The following is a 24,455-nucleotide window of genomic DNA, read 5'->3' as shown; positions in this document are numbered from 1 at the left end:
GATGCATAGACAGAGAGAGAGAGAGAGAATGTCATTATGCATAATGATCACATTTATTTCCTTTAAAATCAACACTGATTGGCAATGTGTTCTGCATGTTTAGTGTTTCTCAGTTCTTTTGAATGTCATTGGTCAGTTGATGTGCAAATGCATTTTGTTGGTATGTTTATTTCGGATCATTACAGGCACGGAGTAATTGGAGACTGTTATTTCATCTGTTGTTTATCTAATGGTCTGAGAGTCACTATTATTGCACAAGTGCGGGCTCTTTATTATAGACATGAATCTCAGCTGTGGCGTTGGAGCAAAAACAATCTAGAACTCAGCCCAGCTCATCGCTGTTTGTAAGCAGTTCTTTTAAAAAAAGATTAGTGCCAAATGCCTAGTGATACACTACCAGAGATCATACACTTTAAGCTGCAGCAGGTAATTTCAGTTTTGGAACTGCTAATTGCAATTGATTTTTTTCTGACTAAATGTATTTATATGTAAAAATCATTTTCTTAATCAATATTTTGTCCTGTTTTTCAGACAAATATATTCTTATAATGAGATAAATGTACTCATTCATACACTACAAAAGTTGATGCAACAGTTTTTTTGAGTTATGACAACTTTGAGTGAAGTTATATTCAACCAACAAGCTACACTGAATTAGAGGAACTTAATAATTTGTAGCATAAACACAAAGTTTCTGCTACAAATTAGGTTGATTACTCAAAAAACAATAACAAAAAAACTTTGCTTTATTCTACTTATCCAGTCCTACTAGAACTAGAAATCCACTGCTTAATTTCCAAAGACAATTTCATTATGTTACTACAACTTAATTAAAAAAAAAAAAAAAAAAAAAATTAACACAGAAATTCGAGTTTAAATAACAGACAATATTAATTTGATGTAATGATCAGCATTATTGTGTCAACAAAATAATGTTTGAAACGTAAAAGGTTTAATTAAAACAATAAAATGAATTTTTTAACTTGCAACCATGCATTTAAAACACACGTTTTGGTCACAGATCCCCTGAATTACTTTTTAGATTATAACTTGTCTTCAGTGGATATATCATAAATTAAGATTTCCTGTTTAAATATTTTTACTGGAAAAGAAAAAGAAGTATGATTAAGAAAATGTTTTATTATTATTCTTATTATTATTAATTTATTTATTTGCTTAATTTTTGCAGTGCACATCCTATTTTTCTCATGAACTTGACATTACAAAAGTTATTAAATATAGACTAATCAAAGTACCTCTTTTAGTACAAATGTTCCCTTCGTTTTTTTAACGTTATAGATTGCTCAACATGTCAGACCATGTGTACTAACCACTAGTCCACAGTTGGCTTTACTGTGTTTTTGTTGAGTTTTATATTTGTTTCTATGTGCATGACAAGGCCCAGGTGGAATCGACTCACATTTTTTACGTTTATTTTGGGAGGAAAACCTTTGATGTAAAGAATAGAACTTTTTAATGACGGGTCTTCCAATCTGGGCACCAAATTCTTGTGGGCTTTTATATCTCATATTGTAACTGACATTTTTCTCGTTTATATCCAGACCTTCCTCTCACCGGCTCCACAGTTACAATCACACATTATATATATATTTTTATATCAGGGCTTTTTGAAGATGATTCGCCGTAAGATGTGTGAGATAGAGATCATAGCGATCCCAGCCTACACACTCAGCATTTTAGCTGTATTACCATTTAAATGAACACAGAGACACCTGCTTCTAACCTTCCACGCTTCTTTTATTCAGGCGCTCTCGATCTCACCTCACTGGCCCATGAGCTTTTGCTGTGAAAGCATTTTCTGTAGAGATCCTTATGTGAGTGAATGCGTATGCGCCGACACATGTGAGACGTGGGGATTTGTGTAAATGGAGATCTGGAGTGATAGGCGATTAAAATGGAAAGTAAAATGGAAAGTGAAAAGGATGGGCTCCATCAGCCGAGAAGAGTAAAGGAAGTTTACTGGAGTGTGTGATGCTCAGAGTGTGTTTTTGTGACTTTCATCAAGTCCTCTGTATGTGCGTCTTCAAAAATCAGACATCATTCAGAAAACTACATACTGATCTAGGATATGTTCAAAATAGTCTGTGACATTTAAAGGTCCTGCTGACTATAGCATGATGCAGTCTATTAGTGAGATATCTGTCTCCTTTGCAGAAAGTGACCTAAAAATCTAGTACTCTGAAGTTACTGATATTGTCACAATGCGGCCCTGCTATTAATCGAAACATGATGTGGTGTTTTAAAACACTGTGTATTCTGCTGTGTATGTAAAATCATTGTCTAAGTGTTCTCCTTTCTCTTTCCCAGCTTCCTCTTCTCCATGCTCCTTCTCCATCCAGGGTAAAGCCCTTCAGAGCAAAACCCTCCTCAACTCTTACTACTCAGGTTTGTAGCGTTCTGTGTTGACTAGGTCCATGTGGTTAAAAGATTAGTTCATTTCAGAATTCAAATTTCCTGATAATTTACTCACCCCCATATCATCCAAGATGTTCATGTCTTTCTTTCTTCAGTTGAAAAGAAATTAAGGTTTTTGAGGAAATTATTCCAGGATTTTTCTCCATATAGTGGACTTCAGCGACAACCAACGGGTTGAAGGTCTAAATTGCAGTTTCGGTGCCGCTTCAAAGAGCTCTACATGATCCCAGCCGAGAAATAAGGGTCTTATCTAGTGAAAAAGATCTGCCATTTTCTAAATAAAAATGTGTATACTTTTTAATCACAAATGCTTGTCTTACACTAGCTCTGCGATGCGCCACACATTATGTAATCATGTCAGGTGTGACAAACTCCATCTCATTTTCTCCTCCAACTTCATAATCATTCAACATAGTTGTTTTACCTTTTTTTGTAAAGGGCATTTGACTTCTTTACACATTCGCTTTGTAAACACTTGCTCTGTACTTCCGCCTACGTCACGCGTGACCTTTCCAACGTGATTATGTAATGTGTGGAGCATGGCAGAGAAGTGCAAGACAAGCCTTTGTGGTTAAAATGTATAATTTTTTATTTTTTTTAGAAAATGACTGATCGTTTCGCTAGATAAGACCCTTATTGCTCATCAGGGATCATCTAGAGCCCTTTGAAGCTGCACTGAAACTGCAGTTTTGACCTTCATCCTGTTGTACCCCAGTTAAGTCCACTATATGGAGAAAAATCTTAAATTCCTCAGCTGAAGAAAGAAAGACATTAACATCTTGGATGACATGGGGGTGAGTAAATTATCAGGAAATTTTAATTCTGAAGTGAACTAATCCTTTAAATACCTGGACTGGTAACCAAAAGGTTGTAGGTTTGAACCCTACAATGTATCAGCAGGCCCATCACAGAAAGCTCTGCAGAACTGAAACCTCACCATGTTCTGCACATCTCCTACCACTTGTGGGTTCATTTATCAAATATTTAGGCTAATTTTATGATGTTTTCAGTTTCCAGTAAAGCAAGTCACCTAAAGCCTTTAATAGTCTTTAATAATAATAGCCTTTAATATTTAACACCTGATAATAGATTACACCAGACTCAAGAACCGAATCATTCAGACTGGTTTTGTGAACTGAAAGTGATTCATTGAAAAGATCTGACTGAAAAGAGTGATTCTTGATCATCTTGATAATTTAACAACAGTGTAAAAAAGCATCTCCCCAAATACTCTACAACAATAGCTGTGAGGTGTTTGTGTCAAAGAAAAAAGTTGGGTTTCAGCTTTGTTCTGTTTTTAATTGCAGTTTCTAAGGAGCCAGTCCCTGCCACCGCCTCTATAGGTAAGACACTTCTCTCCTCTACTTATTATAAATCACACTGTTCAGTTCTACAGATGGTGGATTACGTTAAAGCGCTTCTTCTGTGTCTTTTGATCTGAATGTAGGAGGAAGCTGATCTTAGACAAAATGAATATTCAGAGGCGAATCACTTTCAAGCGTGCAGTTCCATTCCAAACCTGCGTGTGTATCTGTGAACCATCTCTGAGTCATAAAGTTTAGATGATGAAAGATCATAACATTGACCTTTGAAGTCAAAAGCAGGCGCTGTAGACTTTTGCTCCCATCCGATCAAGCTAATTGCAGCTTGTAATTTTGCGGCAGCTAAATGTGGTTTAAGTGAAGAGTCGGCGGCGTCCTCCACACGCTGATGCGTCCGTCCCACGCTGAGCAAGATTAGAGGAATGAAAGCCCTCTGTCAGTTCAAACAAAGTCTATGTTTATATCCCAATGTGTGGAAAGTGATTTGAATTAGATCGTTAGCTGTCGGAATGCTAATTTTCAGATTTGGCAGATTGGTGTGTGACAGTGTTTTGCGCACTCGCACACACGCACACACGCACGCACAGACAGTTTGAGCATTTCACAACCAATGGCAATAGCTTTTCTTTCTTTCTTTTAGTCTTTCATTCAGTTGTTTGCTCCTTCCTTCCTTCCTTCCTTCCTTCCTTCCTTCCTTCCTTCCTTCTTTTTTGTTCAATAATTCATTCCTTTTTTTTCTTTTTTTTCTTTCTTCCTTCCTTCTTTCTTTTTTGTTTGTTCATTCATCCCTTCCTTCTTTCCTTTTTTCCTTCATTTGTTCTTCCTTCCTTCCCTCTTTCTTTTCATCCATCCTTACATTCTATCTTTTTTCATTTGAAAATGTAGAAATAGTAGAAATAGTAGAAATAACCACTGATTTCAAATGGGTTTGATTTGGACATTTTACGTGGCCTTTGCTGACTATTGTCTGATGAATGAAAACATACCAGGGACTCACTTTAGTAGCTACAGTAAACTACAGTATTTCAGCTCAACTGCTGACATTTTCAAGTTTTTCCTGGTCACGCCAAAGCTTCATCCTTTACTCATTCTTCAGAAGATATTGAAAGCGTTCTTTACAGGGAGCTTTTGAAAAAGGATTTCAGATAGAAATCTTGGCGGGCTCGGGGCTTAGAGTCAGTCCGAAAGCTCATTTCAAAGGTTCACTCTAAAAGGCTCAAACGCAGGGGTCTCTAAACATGCACCTCTGATCCAGGCAGCTCCTAGTAGGAGTTTGAAAACTCTCATTTTAAGATACACTCAGCAGTGAAGACTGTGACTCCCCCATACATATACGTACTCAACGCCAATAAACCACTGAGAGCAAACGCATTTACAGAGGTTATGAAGGTGGAGACGGCTTCCTTACTGCAAGACGATCACACAGGTGGTGTATTAAAGCAGAGAGAGAGCAAAGTGGGAAAAAAAACATCAAGCACTAAGGTAGTTGATTCAGGCATTTATCAAATGAAGCAGTACATTTGAACAGTGAGATATTTGTAAACTGGATGTGGGATATGCAACAATCATTCAAAGCTCTTGTTTGAGAGATTCTTCCCAACCTGACCGAGTGATGCCAAGAGATGATCGAACAAATAAGAGTAGAAAATCTGAGATTGAGGGAGCACAATGGGGAGTGATGGAGGAGGAGAGTAAATAGTTGTGCTGCTTCATATTTTTGTGGAAACCATGTTTTTTGTTTTGTTTGTTTTTTTAGGATTCTGAAGAAAGAACAGCATTTATTTGACAAAGTAAAAGTCTATTTAAAAAAAAAAAAAAAAATCTTACTGACTCTGAACTTTTGAAAGGTTGTATATATAGTGTTTTCGGTTTATTTTGCTCCTGTATTGCTATGCACAGGAATCAACACATAATACGAAACTGTCTTTATGGCTGTAGACAAAGTCCCTTTAAGGCAAGTCATTTCATTTGGCGGCCATCTTTGAAGCTCCTCTCGGGGAGCTATTTCAGTCATGCAAGTACAGCTTCTATTTCTTTGAAATGGGGAAACATAAAATTCTCCAAAGCTGTTCTCCAAGCTTATGTTTAATCTGCCAACAACTGTCTCATAAATTTTGTTTCTAAACACTCAAATCATAACAAAAACTGCATTTTTCAGGGTGAAACATCCAATGCGCATATGCAGTCACAGTGACTTGCCCTGTGTTCCATTCGGAAGGGCTCATCCCTATGCTCTAATCCCTCCAAAGGGTTTGAAGGGATGAAGGGTGTAGGGGTAAAAAAAAAAACTATTTTTTGGATCGCACCTCTGCGTCATCTTAACAAGACTATCAAGGAGGCACCTTCGTCACACATTTTGTACGCTGATTGACCCTCCCAAAAAAACACGCTCTGAACAATGAGTAGATTGTGCAAGCTGCGCCTTTTGTTTAACATTAGTTTATTTATTTATTTTTGGTTTATCGCAACGTATTGTATATTATGCCTATGTATGAATGGACTGATAAAGATAGCTGTAAAGTATTTTTATTGAAGTACAATGTTGTTTTGACCATAATAATGCACCAAATATAACTCTCGTAGTAGTATAGAAAAATACTATACATACATTTATTGGTAAAATCGAACTCCAAGCCTCCTGTACCAATCTTGTGATGCCAAACATCTCCCCTGTGCAATGGATCATGGGGGCAAGAAGTTTCCATCAGTTGTACCCTTCGAAACCATTCATTCCGAAGGGCTCTTTGAAGTGGCCAGTTTTGAGCACTTTGATTTGGAACGACCCTTCAATAAGTGCCCTTCAGTTTGGCGACTGGCTCTTTTATTTAGAAGGCGGGATTTATTTCACCATATTGCACGTTGCACTTTCTCCCATTCATAGTAATATGAGTGCACCATCTGAAGTCTTTGCTATAGATGATTAGAAGAGAATATAAGAAATGACCTATCATATATCAGAATGTACAAATTAGAATGATTATGAATTAGAATGATAATTTAAAGTCACAAAAGTAAAATGGGTTTTAATTGCCATTTCATGTTGACTTTATTGTTAAATTGCTTTAAAAGTAAAAATATAATTAAATAAAAAAAGAATAGATAGCACAACTAATATTGAAATGATTTACAAAGGTTAAATGGATTCTAGTGTCTAACAATCACTGTAATAAGGGAAGGGAATGTGTAAAGAAGAATTGAAAGTTGAAATCGAGTGGAGGGTAAAAACAGTGAGATGGAGAGAACATAGCAGGAAATACAGCCAGCAGTGCAGATAAAAGAATGAGGCATTAAATGAGGAAGAAGGCCTTTTCATTCTGTTTTACAGACTCCATCACTCGCTCCGAGCAGAGACGGTCATATTTCTGTTCTTGAGATGCTCCCTGCCGAAACGATGTCTCTGAGATTACGAGGTTGAAAAGGACTGGTGGCCCCTAATCATTTATAAACCTGCCTATTATGTGAGGCTTCCAGTTCATTTACAGGCTATCGATCATGTTGCGGGATGAAAGCCCTGGTAATCGCATACAGGAACTGCCAGTGAGGACTCTAGCCGACTGTTTCTGAAAATCATTTCTCCAGTAATCCACGTGGAGATGATGATCATCAATGCATCTGATTAGTAGTCCAATGGTGAACATTTTTTGCACCTGAGAGAGAGGGCATTGTGTTAGAAAGAGAGGATAATGGTAGAGAAAAGGGGCATGTGCAGTGTATTAGAGCAAGATAAAGAGTGAAAGATTTAGATGTTGTAGAGGAATGTAGATATCTTTAGGATCGATGGAAATGGAAAAAAAAGACACAGAATGCAGGACCTTAGATGGCAATGGAGAGAGAGACAAGGGTTCTGTTTCATGGAGAAACAATAGTTTTAGAGACTGGAAATGGATAACCCACTAAGGGACAGGCTTGATTCTGCTGGTTATCTGAAAGATGCCTGTCGACTCCAGCTTAACTCAGCGCAATGACATTCAGCATAATAACATTGCTCAGAGGTTGCTCTTTCATACACTGTAAACCCTCAAAATACTTAATTGGTTTGAGTAGGACAAACTTAAATTAAACAAATTAGTTCAGTTAAATTAACTGTTATGAGTATTTAGAAATTTCTTTTTCTTTTGAGTTCACAGCACTGACATATTTCAAGTAAACTGAAGCTGGGCTGGGATTTCTATTTCTATTTTGAATTAGTTTGTTATTGCTAGCAAAATATTTACGTTGAGATAACCTGATGATTTTAAGTTAAATGTATAAATGTTATTCAACTTTTTTGAGTTCTGGCAACTTATTTGTGTGTGCAGTGTGGCTCACAAGACTTAAGGGAGTATGTTAAAAATACAAAATACGAGACAGTTGTTTGACATGCAGTATTTGTAGCCAAGGACAAAAAGTTAAAAATAGCAAAACTTCATATTGCATATTTTATGTGTTGCAACAATGCCAGTAGTAATGCTTATTATACTATTTTGCAAATAATAATAATAATGACTTCAATTTCTTTTTACCTGACAGCACTGTGTACGTATACATGTATTTTCCTGTATATAACCACAGCCACTCAAGACACACTCATTCACATTTGACATTTGAAAGTAATTTGCAATGTCATTATTTAGTCACCTTTGCTTTATTGTGACTTGTCAGGTAATTATTGTTAATGGCAAACAGCATAGTAGTTTATCATATTGTAATTGTGCATGCCAATAATTGAGCTTAGATGTGATTTTAGCTGTTTACATCTGAACGCAAATAATGCGGTGGCCACAAAGAGTTCATGCTTAAATGAAAGAAGCATTATGGGATGGAACAGAACTGAAATGAGAAAATAGAATAGTTACTTGGCATACGTCTTTCTCTCTGTCTTTTACTCAGTATATGACATGAACCATAGTATGCTTAATAATACAGTCCAATACATGCATTGTAATATTGAGTTGTGCTGTAGCATGTGCATTAAATAGCCTACATGAGACGCCACCAAACACATTATCTGTATGTCTCTCAGATCGATGAGTCTTATTTAACATTTTTATTGGCTGAAGTCAGTTCAAACAGCTGTCTAGTTCATCACATCACTCATCCTACCTTCATTCATTTTGAACAGTCTCTATATTGTTTTATCATTTCAAGAAATATAAATAAAGAAATATTCTTCCCTGTACTTTTATGCACATGGATAGTGATTACCCATGCAGATATAAGTCAGAAACTGCTATGAAATTCGTTTGTCATTTATCACAACATTCACACAATTAAAGATGTGACTTTTTTCAATACAAAACATTAATAATGAATAAACATTTCTCAGAAAATGTAAAAATCAATTTATTTTATTGTTTGGTACAGAAAATACACACTTTACCTTTAAGAAAGACCATTAGAATCTTTATTTATATTGTCTTTCCATATGGGTTTTTGGACATGGTTTAATGTTCCCATCATCCTAAGATGTTTGTAGGACTAAACAAATCCCATATGACCTCACAGTAGAACCTGCTAATGGTTTAGTATAAGTTATTTATGAACTGTACTGTATCAACTCATAACTGTCAGAAGATTCAATACTACAAAATCAGTTTATCAATAATCTACATATATAACTTGTCTTATATATAAGATCACCTATAATGTGCAGCTGACCTTTTTTAGTTCTTCGATATTTCTCTGGGTTGGCTGTAGCAGACACATTATTTTAACAACATAATACACCCACTGGGCCACCACTTTGGCATTCGCTTTATGCTGCTGAGACAAAAACACATGAATAATTAACTAAGAAAAAATTGATAGAGATAGAGGGAAGGAGGGGAGGAGAAAGGCAGAAGGAGGGGCAGTAAATTGAGAGACCTTAGAGTCTCTAGTGTATACTTCTCTATCACACCTCTTTTTTTCACTTTTACTATTTGTATGTATGTATTTGTACTATTTGCCATCTAAGTCATAAGCACATATTTGTCCACTATAAATTTGCCTAGTCCAATATGAATATCATATTTGGAATGACTTGGAATGTTTAAATATCATGGTTTTGTGCATGGTAGTGTGCTTTAACAAAGTTTTTGAAGAAAAAAAAAAGTCTTTATTTAAATTTTGCGGTCTATGTCTTGCTTTTAAGCTCAAAATGTTATGCTTTTCTCACTTGAGACTGTTGGCTTTAATTGTTGGCTTGGTGTAATAGCATAGCTGGGTGCTGTTCTTTAGAGATCAACCATTTATTGTTGGAAAAGTGTGATAATCTGTAAAAAAAAATAATTGGTCTCTGTAAATAAGTAGCTTAAATGGATAGTTCACCCAAAAACGAACCCTTATCACTGTTTATTCACCCTCCTGTTGTTCCTTTGTTGTCAGACTGTTGCCAAACAGGTTCAGATCCCATTGACTTCCATTCAAAGACAATATGAACCGAAACTCTTTGCTGCATTATAAGTAGCTGCCTATGTAGGCAACTATGTTTTGAAGGCTAAACAAACATCAAAGTGCACTGATCAGTAAGATCTAAATTATGTTTTGTGCGCTGGTTGTGAACTCGTTCAGTTTGATTGAGCAGCCTCAGCATCTCTTTGCTGGTTACTTTTTGTGCCCTTTAAAAAGACCCTCCTGAAGCTACAATTCTGGCATAATCGTTTTCTTCATAATACATTGTCTCCGCTAATACTTTCAACTTTTTGCTTCTGGCGCTAGAAATGCTACGGCACTAACACGTCATGCAAAATTACTCATATTTTGCCATGTCGAAAGCATAGATGTTATATATAAAGCATAGATGGATTATAAATTTTTTAGCCCCAGAATTACTTTAAGTGTATAATGAATTTTCAAGGCGATTAAGATGCAAATAGCCTCATTAATAATTTGTTGAGTAATATTCCATCCCTCTATGCATCTGAATGATGCTTTAGCTGGTTAAAGGAGGCCATATGAAAAAATTCTCCATCATTTGCTTCCCCCATTCCTCTAGGTAATGAACTCATTAACATCAATAAACTACTTCCCAGTCTTATTCTAATAAAAGACTTTGCAAGGACGCACTGTCTGCGTCTCAGTATATTGTCATCCGCTGAAGTCTGTGACTGAATGAAGCTGAGATATCTCACAGTAATCTAGGTCTAAGCTGAGCTTTCAGAGGTTTGGTCTTGATTGAGAGGTATTAGTGTACAGTAAACAAAGCTGTGCTTTTTTGAGAGCAACATAATATCCTGGACTGAGAATTTGTGTTTTTTCTTTGTTTTCTTTGTCATTTTTTTGAGCGGTTCTACAGATTATGTGCTATCTGTGTGCTGTGAACTCCCCATAAAAACTAAATGATGTTTAGTGTATTTTAGACCATGTCTGTTTGCTTTGTGCTCATCTATAAGCTAGCATATATATTATATATAAATATATATCATCATTTGTATCACAACGTTTGAAGCGAATGTCGATGTGTATGAAACTGTATGAACTGTATGAAGCGAACTGTATGAAAACGATTGCTTGCTGTTTTACTGCCTCTAGTGTTCTTTTCTGTTGGAAACTGCAGTGATATGTATGTATTGATACACATTTTGCAAAAATGTTCCCACAGGTGTGTTTCTTCATGAGATTAGGTTGCAGGGATTGGTGCCTTGCTCATGGCTCGGAGATCAAACCTGCAACGTTCCAGTTGGCAATTGGACATTGGTGATGGGCACTCAAGGATTTTGAATTGTTCCTCCACAGATGGCAGCCACAGTGAGATGTCCCAGCCCTCGATGACCATCCAGACGTACCCATATGGAGGCTGTGAGTCGGTGGAGATGTCCTACCAGGCCGGCCAGTTCCAACCGGCCATCAGAGTGGCAGACTTGCTCCAGCACATCACCCAGATGAAGTGTGGGCAGGGTTACGGGTTTAAGGAGGAATATGAGGTAAGAACGAAATTTATGTGCTGAGCTTAAGTGATTGACATCAACAAGAATGAAACAATGGCTTCAAAATGGCTTTCTTCCCTAAACACAAAAGTAGATTAAAGAATATTGAAAATGATTTGCATGCAATATTTAAGTTTTACGATAATACATGAATGAAGCCATACAATATCTTTATTTGAGACTTATTTGAGACTGAAAATCTTTCTCTGCTGTAGCTCTCAAATATAATTTGCTTACTTTTTAATACACTGAATTTGTTAGACCAAGCCTCTCTGTGGTAATTATAGCAGCCGTGCAGCTATGAAATTTGTTTTTGCCTCTATGCACAGTAAGCCTAAAAAATATTGATGTGAAATGAATCTTAAAACTGTTTTATTGAGGGGGTTATTAAAATGTCAAACATGTTTTTTTTTAATCATTCCGTAATGAATTTTTGTTATCTTTCAATGTGTTTTTTTTTTTGTTTTTTTTCATATTGTTTTTTTTTTTTTCTTAAACATTTGAATAACTAATTGAAGCGCTTCTGTGCTTATTAAAAGAAGCAGGTCTGTGGATCTCGATGACATGCTGGCATTTTGTTCAGAAAAGGTCGCGTGAGATACAAAACTCATCTTGGAAAAATCTGCACACACAGTGATTCACAAAACATCAACCCCCGTGACAATAAAACCAATTATCTTTCACTGTCTAAACCTTTATGGGAAGGAATATGCAAAGACCTTTGTGTCAATAGCATGTTGTACTCTAGTTTTAAAAAAGCATGCTAACCTCGAGTTTGAAGGATAACTTATCTCTGCAGTCTCTACACACGATTTGCTCGCTTTAATAAAATTCCTTTGCTTATTCACGAAGGTCACCAACGTAGAAATTGCATCTGTTAGATTGTCTCCTTGTCATTTGAAAGGAAAGATGTGGGTTTTGTGTGTGTGTGTGTGTGTGTATATGTGGATTTTCTCCATTATTCAGATTCAGATGTTGTAATTGGGTAAACTCTTTTACGATTGGAAAGCGTGCATTGGCACTGTTTGTTTAGAACTTGAATTGTGCAAGAGGAAAGATACTGCTAACAACAGAGAGATTATCAAAAATGACTTTTGATAAGGTCATTTATTTTTCCTCTAAAAGTATTTCCTACCAATTGTGGCTTTTAAGTAGCTGCTTTGTGAGTTCCAGTTTTACTTTGTGATTTGTTTTCATTAAAGGGATCATTCACCCCCCAAAAATGACAATTCTGTCATCATTTACTCACCCTTGTGTCATTCCAAACCCTTTCTTTCGTCTGTGAAACACAAGCTTGAGATATCTGGCCATCTTTGTTTCTTGCAATTAAAATGAATGGGGAGTGAAGCTTTAAAGCATCAAAAGCACCTTAAAATTGGATATTGAGCTATATAGAAGTCTTCTGAGGCTATAAAGTAGTTTTTGTGTGACCAGCAGACCAAAACGATGTGAAGGTGAGTAAAAGATTATGTAATTTTGCATTTTTGTGCCATGTGTTCCTTTAATTTGAGTAAGATAAAGATATCTTTTTTGCCCCCCAAGATGTGAGTGATGGTTTTCATGTAGTAACTACTGTAGTATGATCATACTTATTAGATTATTAGTGATGCTTGGCAAGCATTGTTGGTATATTTGGAATATTTTTGCGTGCAAACTGATTATTCATAATTCTAATATGGATTCTTGTCTGGAATCAGTTATTTGGAGCATGCTTAACAATGTAGGAATAGTCTTAGGTAGGCTATCTAAAGAGTGTATAGACATGATTCAGCAGAGAACTTTATTTAAGTATGAGTATAAATCATATTGTGCTCATTATTGTGTATTCAGACCCAGTCTCGATGAATAGCACTGGCAACAAGAGATATCAGTGAATTAAAGAGAGTTGGATGCTCTCTGCGTCCAAATTTTCAATCACCTGGATTAAGAGCATATTTAAAAGGGCAAAGACTTGCGTTTTTAAAGAAGAAACTTTCATTTATAAAGAGTGACTCACATTTATGTCTGTCATCATCTGATTTACTATTCAGAGACAACAGAATGCGTATAACAAATTGCAGTACACTGTTTGTGGAATCAATTATGTCCACTTTACATATTCACAAATAGCATTACGAATGCCAGAAATCTAGCCTTCAGGTTAATGCGGCTCCACACCATGCCTAAAGGAGATCTAGACTTTTTCTCAGGATCACTTGATTATTAAGAGTTAGGATATGTCTAGCCTAATTTCACAATTGGAATGGGATTAGGTTAGCCAAATAGGCTGCTTTGGGCCATCTGAAGTGTACAGGTAAACATGAGATAGATGTATTGCTGGCAGCTCATGCCTGTCATAGGCAGTCTGATAGCACCAGAGCTTGTGCCTCCATGTTTAAAGGGTCATTCATCAAGGCAGACGTTTTTATAACGCCTTTTTGTTATCGCCTCTCTCTTCTAACCTGATTTGCCTCACAAGTTCCTCTCAGCCTCCTGCAAATGAAGTTGGCAGCTTTTTGCATCAGCCCATCTCTATCCTTGCCGCCGAAAATAAGTCATTTTTCCTAATATGCAGTGAAGGAGGAGAAACTCAATACATTTACACTGAGTTGAATGGAGTGTTTGCTTACTGGCTTGTGACTGGCTGATATGAGCGAGAGCACATTAGCTGCAAATACTGCGTTTCCTATAACGCATGTTTTACTGTGAATTTAGAACTGGTTTTTACTGCAAATGAGATTTTAATGTTACCGGTACTCAATAATTTAACTTTGCCTTTTAACACTTTCAAATAGAGTGATGAGCTGATTAGCTAACGAATTAAAATCCACTCACATGACAGATAGGTGTTATAAAATGCTTTGAATCTGGACTTCACAATTCATAAGTAGACAAGTTGACATATTTTAAGTTCATATTTAAAATTAGTGGTTGTAGTATATATATTATTTATTATATATATTAATTTTTTTTTTTTTTTTTTTTTGAGAGCATTAGTATCTTTCCCTTCTAATTTCACATGATATGTAAAGTGGGACAAACAAATAGATTTGAGACAGAAGGGATGGAGAGGATGCGAATGAGATATGGTGTACAAGGAGTGAATGATGCAGATCTGATCATGTTGGTAAAAGCTGTTGATGGCCACCTGTGTGTGTATGCCAGCACAATCATATCATTAATCTCAGCCTGACAGATGTGTGATCCTGCATCTGTGCTCATGTTAGAGAGAGAAGAAAAAGTGAGGAGTTAATGGTACGTATAAGTACGGAGAAGGTTACAGTGGCCCCATAAAGTATTTGAACACTTAAGGCACGTTTAATGTGAGAATGGCATTACATTAGATAACAAAATAACAAGTGATGAACAGTGGAAAGTGTAGATGGTGAAGAGGATGAAGAGGATTATTAAATATTTGCTACTGGAGATGAAAATAATGGTTATCATGTGGAGTATAGGAAGAGGTCTGACAGTGTGCCTGCTGTCAAAGAAGGTTCGTTTTATTGTTGAATGTCTTCTCATCGCTTCTGTGAAGTATTAATAGTATCAAAAACAGAAGATCACAAGACGAGAGAGGCTCCAGTGAGAACAATTTTGGAGGGTGGATGAGGAATCCGGTACGGAACAAATGAAGAATAAGTTTAGCTCACTGCCAGAAGACAGAAGTTTAAGGCCTTTTGTGTAGTGATTCTCTCCGGATGTCTCAAAATGTATCATTAAGAAGCCCTCAAACAGTTTTAGCATCACATTCTGTCAGGCAGACAGAGAGTTTGGCTATAACTGACTCAGTTACCCTGAATGTACCGCGATTATAATGAGACCATGGACAGAGTTGCCAGATCCCAGTATCCCTGCAGTGAAATGTGACTGATTTATTGGAAGGGTTGCCAGTTCATGTTTATTTCACACATGAAAGAGAGGTTCAACAAAAATGAGGCTTTGTAAGGTTTTGATTTTCACAGGTGCCAGATCATCTTAAATGCACATGAAGGAACTGTACAGCAGAGATGATACGCTCTGTATGTTCAGGCTTCTATGCTTCACTAGTTCCAGATGGGATGCATCATACAGCCTTGGGAGAGAGAAGTTGCTTCTACATACATGACCCCATCTGATTCAGATCGATTCACCCAACCAAAACGGTCTACTAGTTAAAATCCGCTGTTATGTTATATGTTACGTTATATATAAAAGATCTATGAATTTTGAGCTATACATTATATATTACAGAAAATATTTATTTTACTTATAATACTTATTTTACTTTTTAATTTTAGATTACTTTTTGTAGTTTTATTTTTTAGTATTGACATACTTTTTTTAATGTAGCATCACAATTCATTATGTGATAGCTGCTTATTAACATTTTTTTTAAATGAAATACATTTTATTTATAAAATGGATCTATCCATCCATACATCCAGTTTTAGTTATTTGGTACTTCTTTTATTATTGCAACAAGTCATTATCTGATTTCTGTTTTTTATATTTAAATTAAATTTAATTATATAATTAAAATATGTTTAAATATAAATAAATCAATATTTTATTTTAATACTTTTCATTTTTTTTTAAATTAATATGACTTTTTATTAATGCAGCAGCACATTCACTATGTGAAATCTGGTTATTGGCATTATATTTTCCTAAAAGATATAGTTGTCAGTATTAAAATGAGATGAAACAGTGGGCCAAATGAAATAGCCTGTCAGTCGCTGATGGCCGGCAGTACTATGATGAATTTGCTATTAGTTAAACTCGCTTAATTATACAAACTGGTAATGAATTTATAATGAGTTCTTTGATTGACAGTGTGTGAGCTCATGTCAATAACAATATCAATTATGGAAACCGTCTGGTCAATTTTCAGGGTTTTTTTTTTTTAACCATGAATTAAATGTGAAAAAAACATAAGCAGAGAACAGACATGAGCTCTGACTCAGTGTTTCTGTTATTTCACAGGCCCTCAGTTAACTGCGCCATCAACCCTCCAATTCATCTTTAAAATGTGCTTGTTTTGAATCACTTTGTCCATGAAGACTTTCTTTAATGCAGACACTTTGCAGACGCTGTTGTTTCTCTTGATCTGTCACAGTAAATGGCTTGTCTTGTGTGTGTGGTGGACAGGATGAAGATTGGACTACGATTTTAAGTGGCCACCATTCAGCCCTCTTGTCTGACATTTCAGAGTCTTGTCTTTGCCCCAAGGCTAAAAAATGGCTCTACAATTACCAGATTCTTCTACACACAAGAGTCTTTCAGTGATATCAAAGAAAAAGAGGCACCTAACCTGACCTGTTATTTCAGAAAAGCACCTCAAAGTGTGAAATGTTTAACTTTTAATATGTCTTTTAGCTATATATGTATATACATATGCACTACATTCTCTATAATGGATGAACATTTGGATTTGAAAATATTCTTGATTTGATTCCAGGGTCTGGCTGAGGGACAAACGGCCCCATGGGAAACTGCCAAGAAAGATGAGAACCGCAACAAGAATCGCTACGGCAACATCATCGCTTGTGAGTACTGAAACAACAAGGATCCTAAATAGTGTTCTAAAATTCTAAAAAGTCAAATTTTGAGGTTCTTTTACCTAGATAACTGCACCTCATTACCTCAACCACACAAATGACTGTGTTTCTATATTTTGTGAGAAGCCCTGTTTTTAATATTTCATATTTACAATAAGAGTACTATGAAAGTACACTACTACTGTGAGGATATCAGATAGTATCATGGTACTTTTGACCTATAATACCCCTTTTACAAGATGTAATATAAAGTCTCTGGTGTCCCCAAAAAGTATCTGTGAAGTTTCGTCTCAAAATACCCCACAGATCATTTATTATAGCTTTTCAAATTTGCCACTTTTTGGGTGTGAGGAAAAACACACTGTTTTTGTGTGTGTCTCTTTAAATGCAATTGAGCTGCTGCTCCCGGCCCCCTTTCCAGAAGAGGGTGGAGCTTTAACAGCTCGCACTTTGGTTGCTCAACAACAACAAAGCTGGAGAATCTCACGCAGCCAAAATGATGATTGTCAGTAATGGTGTTCAGCCTTACATTTGTTCAAACCGGAGTTGACACTGATGGAGAGACTCAGGAAGAAGTTACAACTTTTAGAATGAAACTGGACGTTTCTGAATGGTTAGTGGATAAATGTATGTAGTTGCTGTGGAGTTGATTCAACTTATCCACTAGCATGTGCCGTCATGTTAATCTTTTGTGCAAATCCAGCATTGAATTGACCCTTGTTTGTGAAGCAGTCCGGCGTAAAATGAAGGCATTGCAACAACACTCTACTACAACAACTCTTCCTCTTCTCTAAAGCAGCTCAACATGGCCTCATCCCCTTTGTTGCGTGTTCTCAGGAGCGCAGGGTTCATGTAAATATTGGGGTTTGTGATGTCACCTACATGGGAAGAAGCTTGTCCTTAAAAAGTGATTTCTGTAAAAGAAAATATCTCCCTTTGCATTGAACTTTGAGCATCGTAACTTTGCAGATGTTGTTCATGCTCAAACAGCAACATTACACACTAGCTAAAGTTAAAAAAGTGAAATCATAAACAAGGACTCCTTTAATGTAGTACCATGTCCAAAAAAAAAACACATTATTGCACAATATTGTACCACTTCCAACAAAAAGGTGTTCCCAAGGTATTTCAAAGAATGTCAAAACATGGTATTTTGTGATGTAGCAGCATTCAGTAATATCTAGATGTTGACATATATTTCTTCTGCATCATTTACTTGTCATTGCCACAGTGCTCTTAAAATGAGATAAAAAAGTAGGCTAAATGAAATAACTGTCAGTCACTGATGGTCAGCGGGTATGATGGTGAATTTGCTATTAGTTAAGCCCATTTAATTATACAAGTTGCTAATGAAAACTGTACATCAGGCTGTTCATCAGTACAAAGGATCATTTTTGTGGAAAAATGGTGAAAAAAGGGAGATGAGGGATTTATTTAACACCAAGTGCCTAGGGCGTTGATTTGCTTATAACTGTGACTTTAGCCTGTAATAATATACTGCATTTAACATAAAATTCCATTAATAGTTAAATAATTAGCTTATACTGACTAGAGGAGTAGCACAAAAAATGGCCAAAAATATGAAAATCATAGTAATTATGATACAGATAGTTCCCATCCTACTGTATATGATAACTTGTGACTATACATTTAATATCAAACTGCATTGCATTTGGACTTGGATAATGGATTTTTAAGTAACTGAAAAGTCTCAAGTCAACCAGCCAAAGGAGGAAGTTGTTTTGTGAATCATTTCATTATGTGAATGCATGTTTAACCGCCCCAAATTGGAGCTATGTCTCACAAACTGAGCCAAGAAAAAAATTAACCCACAAACAAAATTGGCCATGCATTCCTTGATTAACTTTGACAATTTATGGGAGATGAGGAAAGCCGTTTCAATTAGAGACATCTGTCCGGTCTTGCTCATCCCTTCAGTGTTTCAGCAGGCAGTGTCAGCCATTCAAGCCCATATGGTCATCTATAATTCACGAGACTCTACACCCAAAATAAACTGTTATTGGCAAACATTTACATATCAGAGAATGAGAAGGGGGTGGTGGGGGGATTGGGGCGAACGGCTCGTATTTACTCCTGCTCACCTTCAAAACCAATTTCTCCTTCTCTATGTACACTGAGATTTTTGTTTCTTTTCTAAATGATTCCTCATTATTATATTTCGTCAATTATGGTCGGGAGGGAGGTATATACAGACAGTGAGCATACTATAATTTGGCATAGGGCGTTTGACAGATGCATGCTGTTGAGCCCCTTCGCACGCTCTGTTTGGACTGAGATTGCAGTAAATGCTTTGGCAGCAGGTTTGAAAGGGAACGGATGAGTCACAGCATACCTAAGGGTCTGATCCCAAAACAGAGGACAATGACATCACAGAGATGACGACAGAAAGAGAAACGAGAGAGCTTGGTAATGGAATGTTAAAAAAATCAAACAAGATAGCAGCTCTGTACTTAGTTGAAATTGAAGTATTTTACAGGAATTTCATGAATTTAATGTCGAATTTCAAAAAAGTTATAAACATTCTCTGGGAGATGAACCTCAGATCTTTAAAGCAGAAGAAAATTGGCATAGTCCTATATTTTTAGTTTAAAAGAAGATCAGAGGCAGCATCATTTGCTGTAACTTTATTTGTTAGCTCTACTTGTATTGCTGATCCTTTATGTCTTAGTATGAACTAAATTCAGTTCTTTTACAGAATAAAACTCTCACATGATGCAATTCATGTAGTTAACACTAACATCACACAATCATCCCATGAAGAGGGATGAAACCCCCAATGGATAACCAGCACATATTGTCTCATTATCCAAACCATCACTCATTTTAACCAGTTAGTATCATTGCCTTTGTGGATCTGAGGTTAAAATATGCAAGGTAAGGCACCCGCTGAATAATAAATATCCAGGTTGTTCGTCTTCATTAGTCCAAAAACAGAAGAGAGCGTGTCTTGCTCTTTTAAGTGCTCTGCATGTGTGAATCCGTGTGTCTGGATGAAGACACCTTCTCATTTCTCCTCTCTGAGCTCCTCAAATTTTGACATTTATTCCCTTCACGTAGTGCTGCCAGAATCGTCAGGTTCCCTTGAAGTCTTTCTGAAAAAAAAAAAAAAAAAAAAAAGAAATCTCCTCTGATTTATTGACCAAAGCTAGAGTATTAGCATTCACATGATCTGTGTAGTGTATTATGCCCTCGGTTTTGTTTGTTTGTTTATCGTCATCGATTAATGCTCTTAACCAAGAATAAACATCTAGTCAGATTCATACCTTATTTACATTAAAATCATTAGTCGATTTAGGCATCATCAATATTTAGAGGTTGCTCTTTCATAGCTCAGAAAACGCTCTTATGCTTTATTCAAGTATCAACCTTTTACAAATCTTTGCCTTGTGAACAGCTTTTGTGAGATTAAGGCCCTTTTCCAAAGATAAAAACCTGAGAAACATTTGGGATATTAAAGAGATCTCTAGAGGAGACATGTGAGATGGGGTCTTTTTCTCAGTTAAACATTCAAAAAGTAAAAATCTCTGCAAAAATCTCAATTTGAGCTCCATTTAATTTCATTATTGTCTAGGAGAAACAAATTGAGATGTCAAATGGGTCTCACTTGTAATGTTTCTATCCTTTAGCTAGTTATTTAAACTAATAGGATCACTTCATTGCAATCTGAGGTTTCAAAATGATGCGAATAACAAATGGAAATTAATTTCTTTAATAAGAAGTCCTGTGTATGTGGTAAAATAGATGCTTTTTGCTGCCGTTGGTGCAAATTAACCGTCCGAAATGAATCTCTTGCAGATTAGGATGACACTTGTCCTAACACCAAGCTCTCAAAGCTCGAGCGTTCGCATAAACACTTCTGCTTCTTTCTAAAACCCTCTCAGGTAGACTTCATGAGCAGAGCGTCTTATCCCAGAGCGGATGGAAATGGATTAAACTGGATTAGAGTGCCTCGCTCTCACGCCACGAGGTGTGTGCGACAGCACTTGGCCCATTTGACACAGGAACCTCTTTTCTGCCAAGCAGGGATTTAATAGGCTGTTTAGGTGTATAATGCACTGGGGCCAGCTGACGACAAACCGAGGTTATATATAAGAGCAGCAGAGAGGATGCTGGTTTAAGAGCGCTGATTAAGAGACTGCTGACATTTTTGGGGCGGTACTTTTAAACACACAAAAGTACCAGGTTGTACCAGGTTCTGTTTCGGTTACATTTAGGATAAGGTGCATAAAAAGAGAAGATTTTTAATGTCAGCTTTGCACCTGAAATCCATCATGTCTGATATTGTATTCTAATGCCACTTGTTGTGTTTTGTCATTGCATCACTACACTCTAAAAAAAAATGCTGGGTTAAAAACAACCCAAGTTGGGTTGAAAATGGACAAAGTCACAGATTGGGTTGTTTTAACCCAGTGGTTGGGTTAAATGTTTGCCCAAAGTGTTGGGCAGTTTTATTTAACTCAAATATTGTTTAAAAAATGACTATATGGCTTAAAATGAACCCAAAATAGTTTGGAAAGTAAAAATCAGACACATAAGGCAACAGTAATAATCAAAAAGTGAACATTTATTAATAAGCAATTTAGTAAATGTTTATTGTTTAATAATTATTCATTAAACATATTAATAAATGTTAATTTCCAACATATTTTGGGTTCATTTTAAGCAAGCAATACAGTGAATTTTAATCAATAGTTGAGTTAAATAAAACTACCCAGCAGGTTGGGCAAACATTTAACCTAACCACTGGGTTAAAACAACCCAGTCGCTGGGTTTGTACATTTTCAACCCAACTTGGCAGCCTTTTTTTTTTCTTTTTTTCTGGAGTGTAGAGTGCTGCTTTGAGATTTCTAGAGTGCTCTGGGTGGTTGCTAGGGTGTTGCTATGCGGTTGCTGGAGTGTCCTGTGGTTGGTTGCTAGGACATTGTTACGCTGCTGGCCTGTTTTATAGGCTGCCAGGTGAAAAGAAGTCCAGAAATGTACCTCTAACCACACAGAAAAGAAAAAACACACTTATTCTCAATTAACTGCATGTTTTGAGGTATCATTGACTTATGTCTTTGGTGCAAACAGTGCAGAGTACAAAGTTCAATCTTTGATGCAACCCTACTCATCATCATATGTCACTGTAACGTCTCTCAGGTGATCATCCAGACATCTGGATAGTTTTGCAGGGCTGACTCAGAACTACTGTACCTATGCGTCATGGCACTCGTCTGTAGTCCGGACATTCTCTCCCAATTAGAGCATTGTGTCTGGCCCCTCACTGCGGAGAAGAACCCTGCTGTTATGACAACTGACTCAGTGGCGTCTAATTAGCCCCATCTCGCTCTCTTTCCACATCCCTCCATTTCCCTCTTTTCTGCTTCCTTCACACATGTTTCCTTTCAGGGAGCAGAGAGGTCAGCAGACAGACGAAAGCACCGGTGAGAGACAGCAGAGATGTTTGTGAGGCGAACGAGAGAGAAGGAGCAGATAAAGAAAGTCTGAAGTTAAAAAATATAAGTTGGTGAATTTTGAGCAGATCGAATAAGAAATGCAGCAGGTTTGGACAGGAAGGAGGGGCTGTCTGAAAGTAAACAACCTTCACGACCCGCTTACAGCTCTAGACACGGACTTGCTTCTCCTTGGAATGAAATAAACTGAAAGATGGAGAGAAATCTGGAGGGATTCTGTGGAGCTGCCTGCCATCAGAGAACATCCGCTGGCTTGGAGTCGACATGCCTCAACAGCGCATTTGCATTCTCCATGTGATCAAAGCAGAACGTCACACGGGTTTGCGGAGCTAGTGTCAGACCTTTCCTTTACCCCTCCTCTCTTTCCGTTTCCACCCTCTTCCCCTTTTCGAGAAGTGTCGTCGTAATTGCCAAGACACACAGCTTCACCTTTCAAGGGTGGAAAGACACTGTGACAGTGCTAAACATGAGCAGGTCAAGTGTTAATAGCGAAGACAAGATGAAGATTGGCGGTGCTGGAGTAATTAAATCAATTACATCATTGGCCAACTGTACATCCACTTCTTTGGATGAGGAAAATGGTCTGATCCTCAATGTCAATTCAGAGTGCAATGCTGAACTTGGGGCATCCAGACTTGAGTTGCTTAGAAACAAGTGTTTTTTAAAAAAGTGTTCCCCATTATTATAGATATTTTTAAAAAAAGATTGTAATTGTCTTCCTTATACGGGAAGTTACAGTGAGGTTTGCAGGCCTTTTAAAAAAACAAAAAAACACAAGTCTTTTTCCCCATTGGTAAATCACACTAAATGTGTTGTCTTTTGTTGAAATGGATTGCTGGCATAGAACTCATGCCTAATATATTAAAGTGGTATACTTAAACTGACATTCTTGTTGACCCTGAAAAACAAAAACATATTTAAATCTGCAAATTTGTTTGTATAGTTTGTCATTTTTATCTGCCCAAAAGTAATTTTTTCGCACACAAAATCCTGCCATGGGTCAATACAACAGTTGTGTTTCCTGGACCACTCATGTGTGTGTAGCTCCCCTTTAAAGTGTATGTGTAACTTTAGACCGGCTCTTCTGTGAATATTTGACCCCACAGACGATCACACTCGTGTCAGACTGCAACTGCTGGAGGGAGACCCCCACTCTGACTACATAAACGCCAACTATATAGACGTGAGTATGACGCATTTGCATCCAGCAGATAATAATGGTCTCTGTGATTTTGCCAAGTAACATATGTGACCCTGGACCACAAAACCAGGCAAATGTATATATATATATATATATATATATATATATATATATATATATATATATATATATATATATATATATATATAAGCTTTTCATTAATGTATGGTTTGTTAGGATAGGATAATATTTGGCCAAGATAGAACTATTTGAAAATCTGGAATCTGAGGGTGCAAAAAAATCTAAATATTAATAAAATAGCCTTTAAAGTTGACCAAATTAAGTCCTTAGCAATGCATATCCACTCAAAACAATACATTTTTGATATATTTACGGTAGGAAATTGACAAAATATCTTCATGGAACATGATCTTTACTTAATATCCTAATGATTTTTGGCATAAAAGAAAAATCTATAATTTTGACCGATACAATGTATTGTTGGCTATTGCTACAAATATACCCGTGCGACTTATGACTTATAGTTTTGTGGTCCAGGGTCACATATTTTTTTTGATCCTGGAACAACATTTCTGTCCAAAACAATTTAGTCCTAAACCTAAAATCAGAGGATCAAAATGTTGATCCAGGAACATGTTGTACTTGGTGAAATCACATTC

General features: G+C 36.6%; 1 protein-coding gene across 1 annotated transcript in view; it reads left to right on the top strand.

Annotated features, from left to right (window-relative positions):
- Positions 1 to 24,455, top strand: part of ptprt (protein tyrosine phosphatase receptor type T) — a 277,019-nt gene that overhangs the window by 223,353 nt on the left and 29,211 nt on the right. The window contains exons 17-21 of the mRNA XM_067374922.1: positions 2,329 to 2,406; positions 3,744 to 3,779; positions 11,454 to 11,641; positions 17,061 to 17,148; positions 23,732 to 23,817. Of these exons, the coding sequence (XP_067231023.1) occupies positions 2,329 to 2,406; positions 3,744 to 3,779; positions 11,454 to 11,641; positions 17,061 to 17,148; positions 23,732 to 23,817 (476 nt within the window). The remainder of the gene's footprint in view (positions 1 to 2,328; positions 2,407 to 3,743; positions 3,780 to 11,453; positions 11,642 to 17,060; positions 17,149 to 23,731; positions 23,818 to 24,455) is intronic.

This window comes from Chanodichthys erythropterus, chromosome 21, assembly GCF_024489055.1.
Source record: "Chanodichthys erythropterus isolate Z2021 chromosome 21, ASM2448905v1, whole genome shotgun sequence".
Taxonomy (NCBI): Eukaryota; Metazoa; Chordata; class Actinopteri; order Cypriniformes; family Xenocyprididae; genus Chanodichthys; species Chanodichthys erythropterus.
The sequence above is the reverse complement of the archived record's forward strand: the minus strand, read 5'-3'. Positions and strand labels throughout refer to the sequence as shown.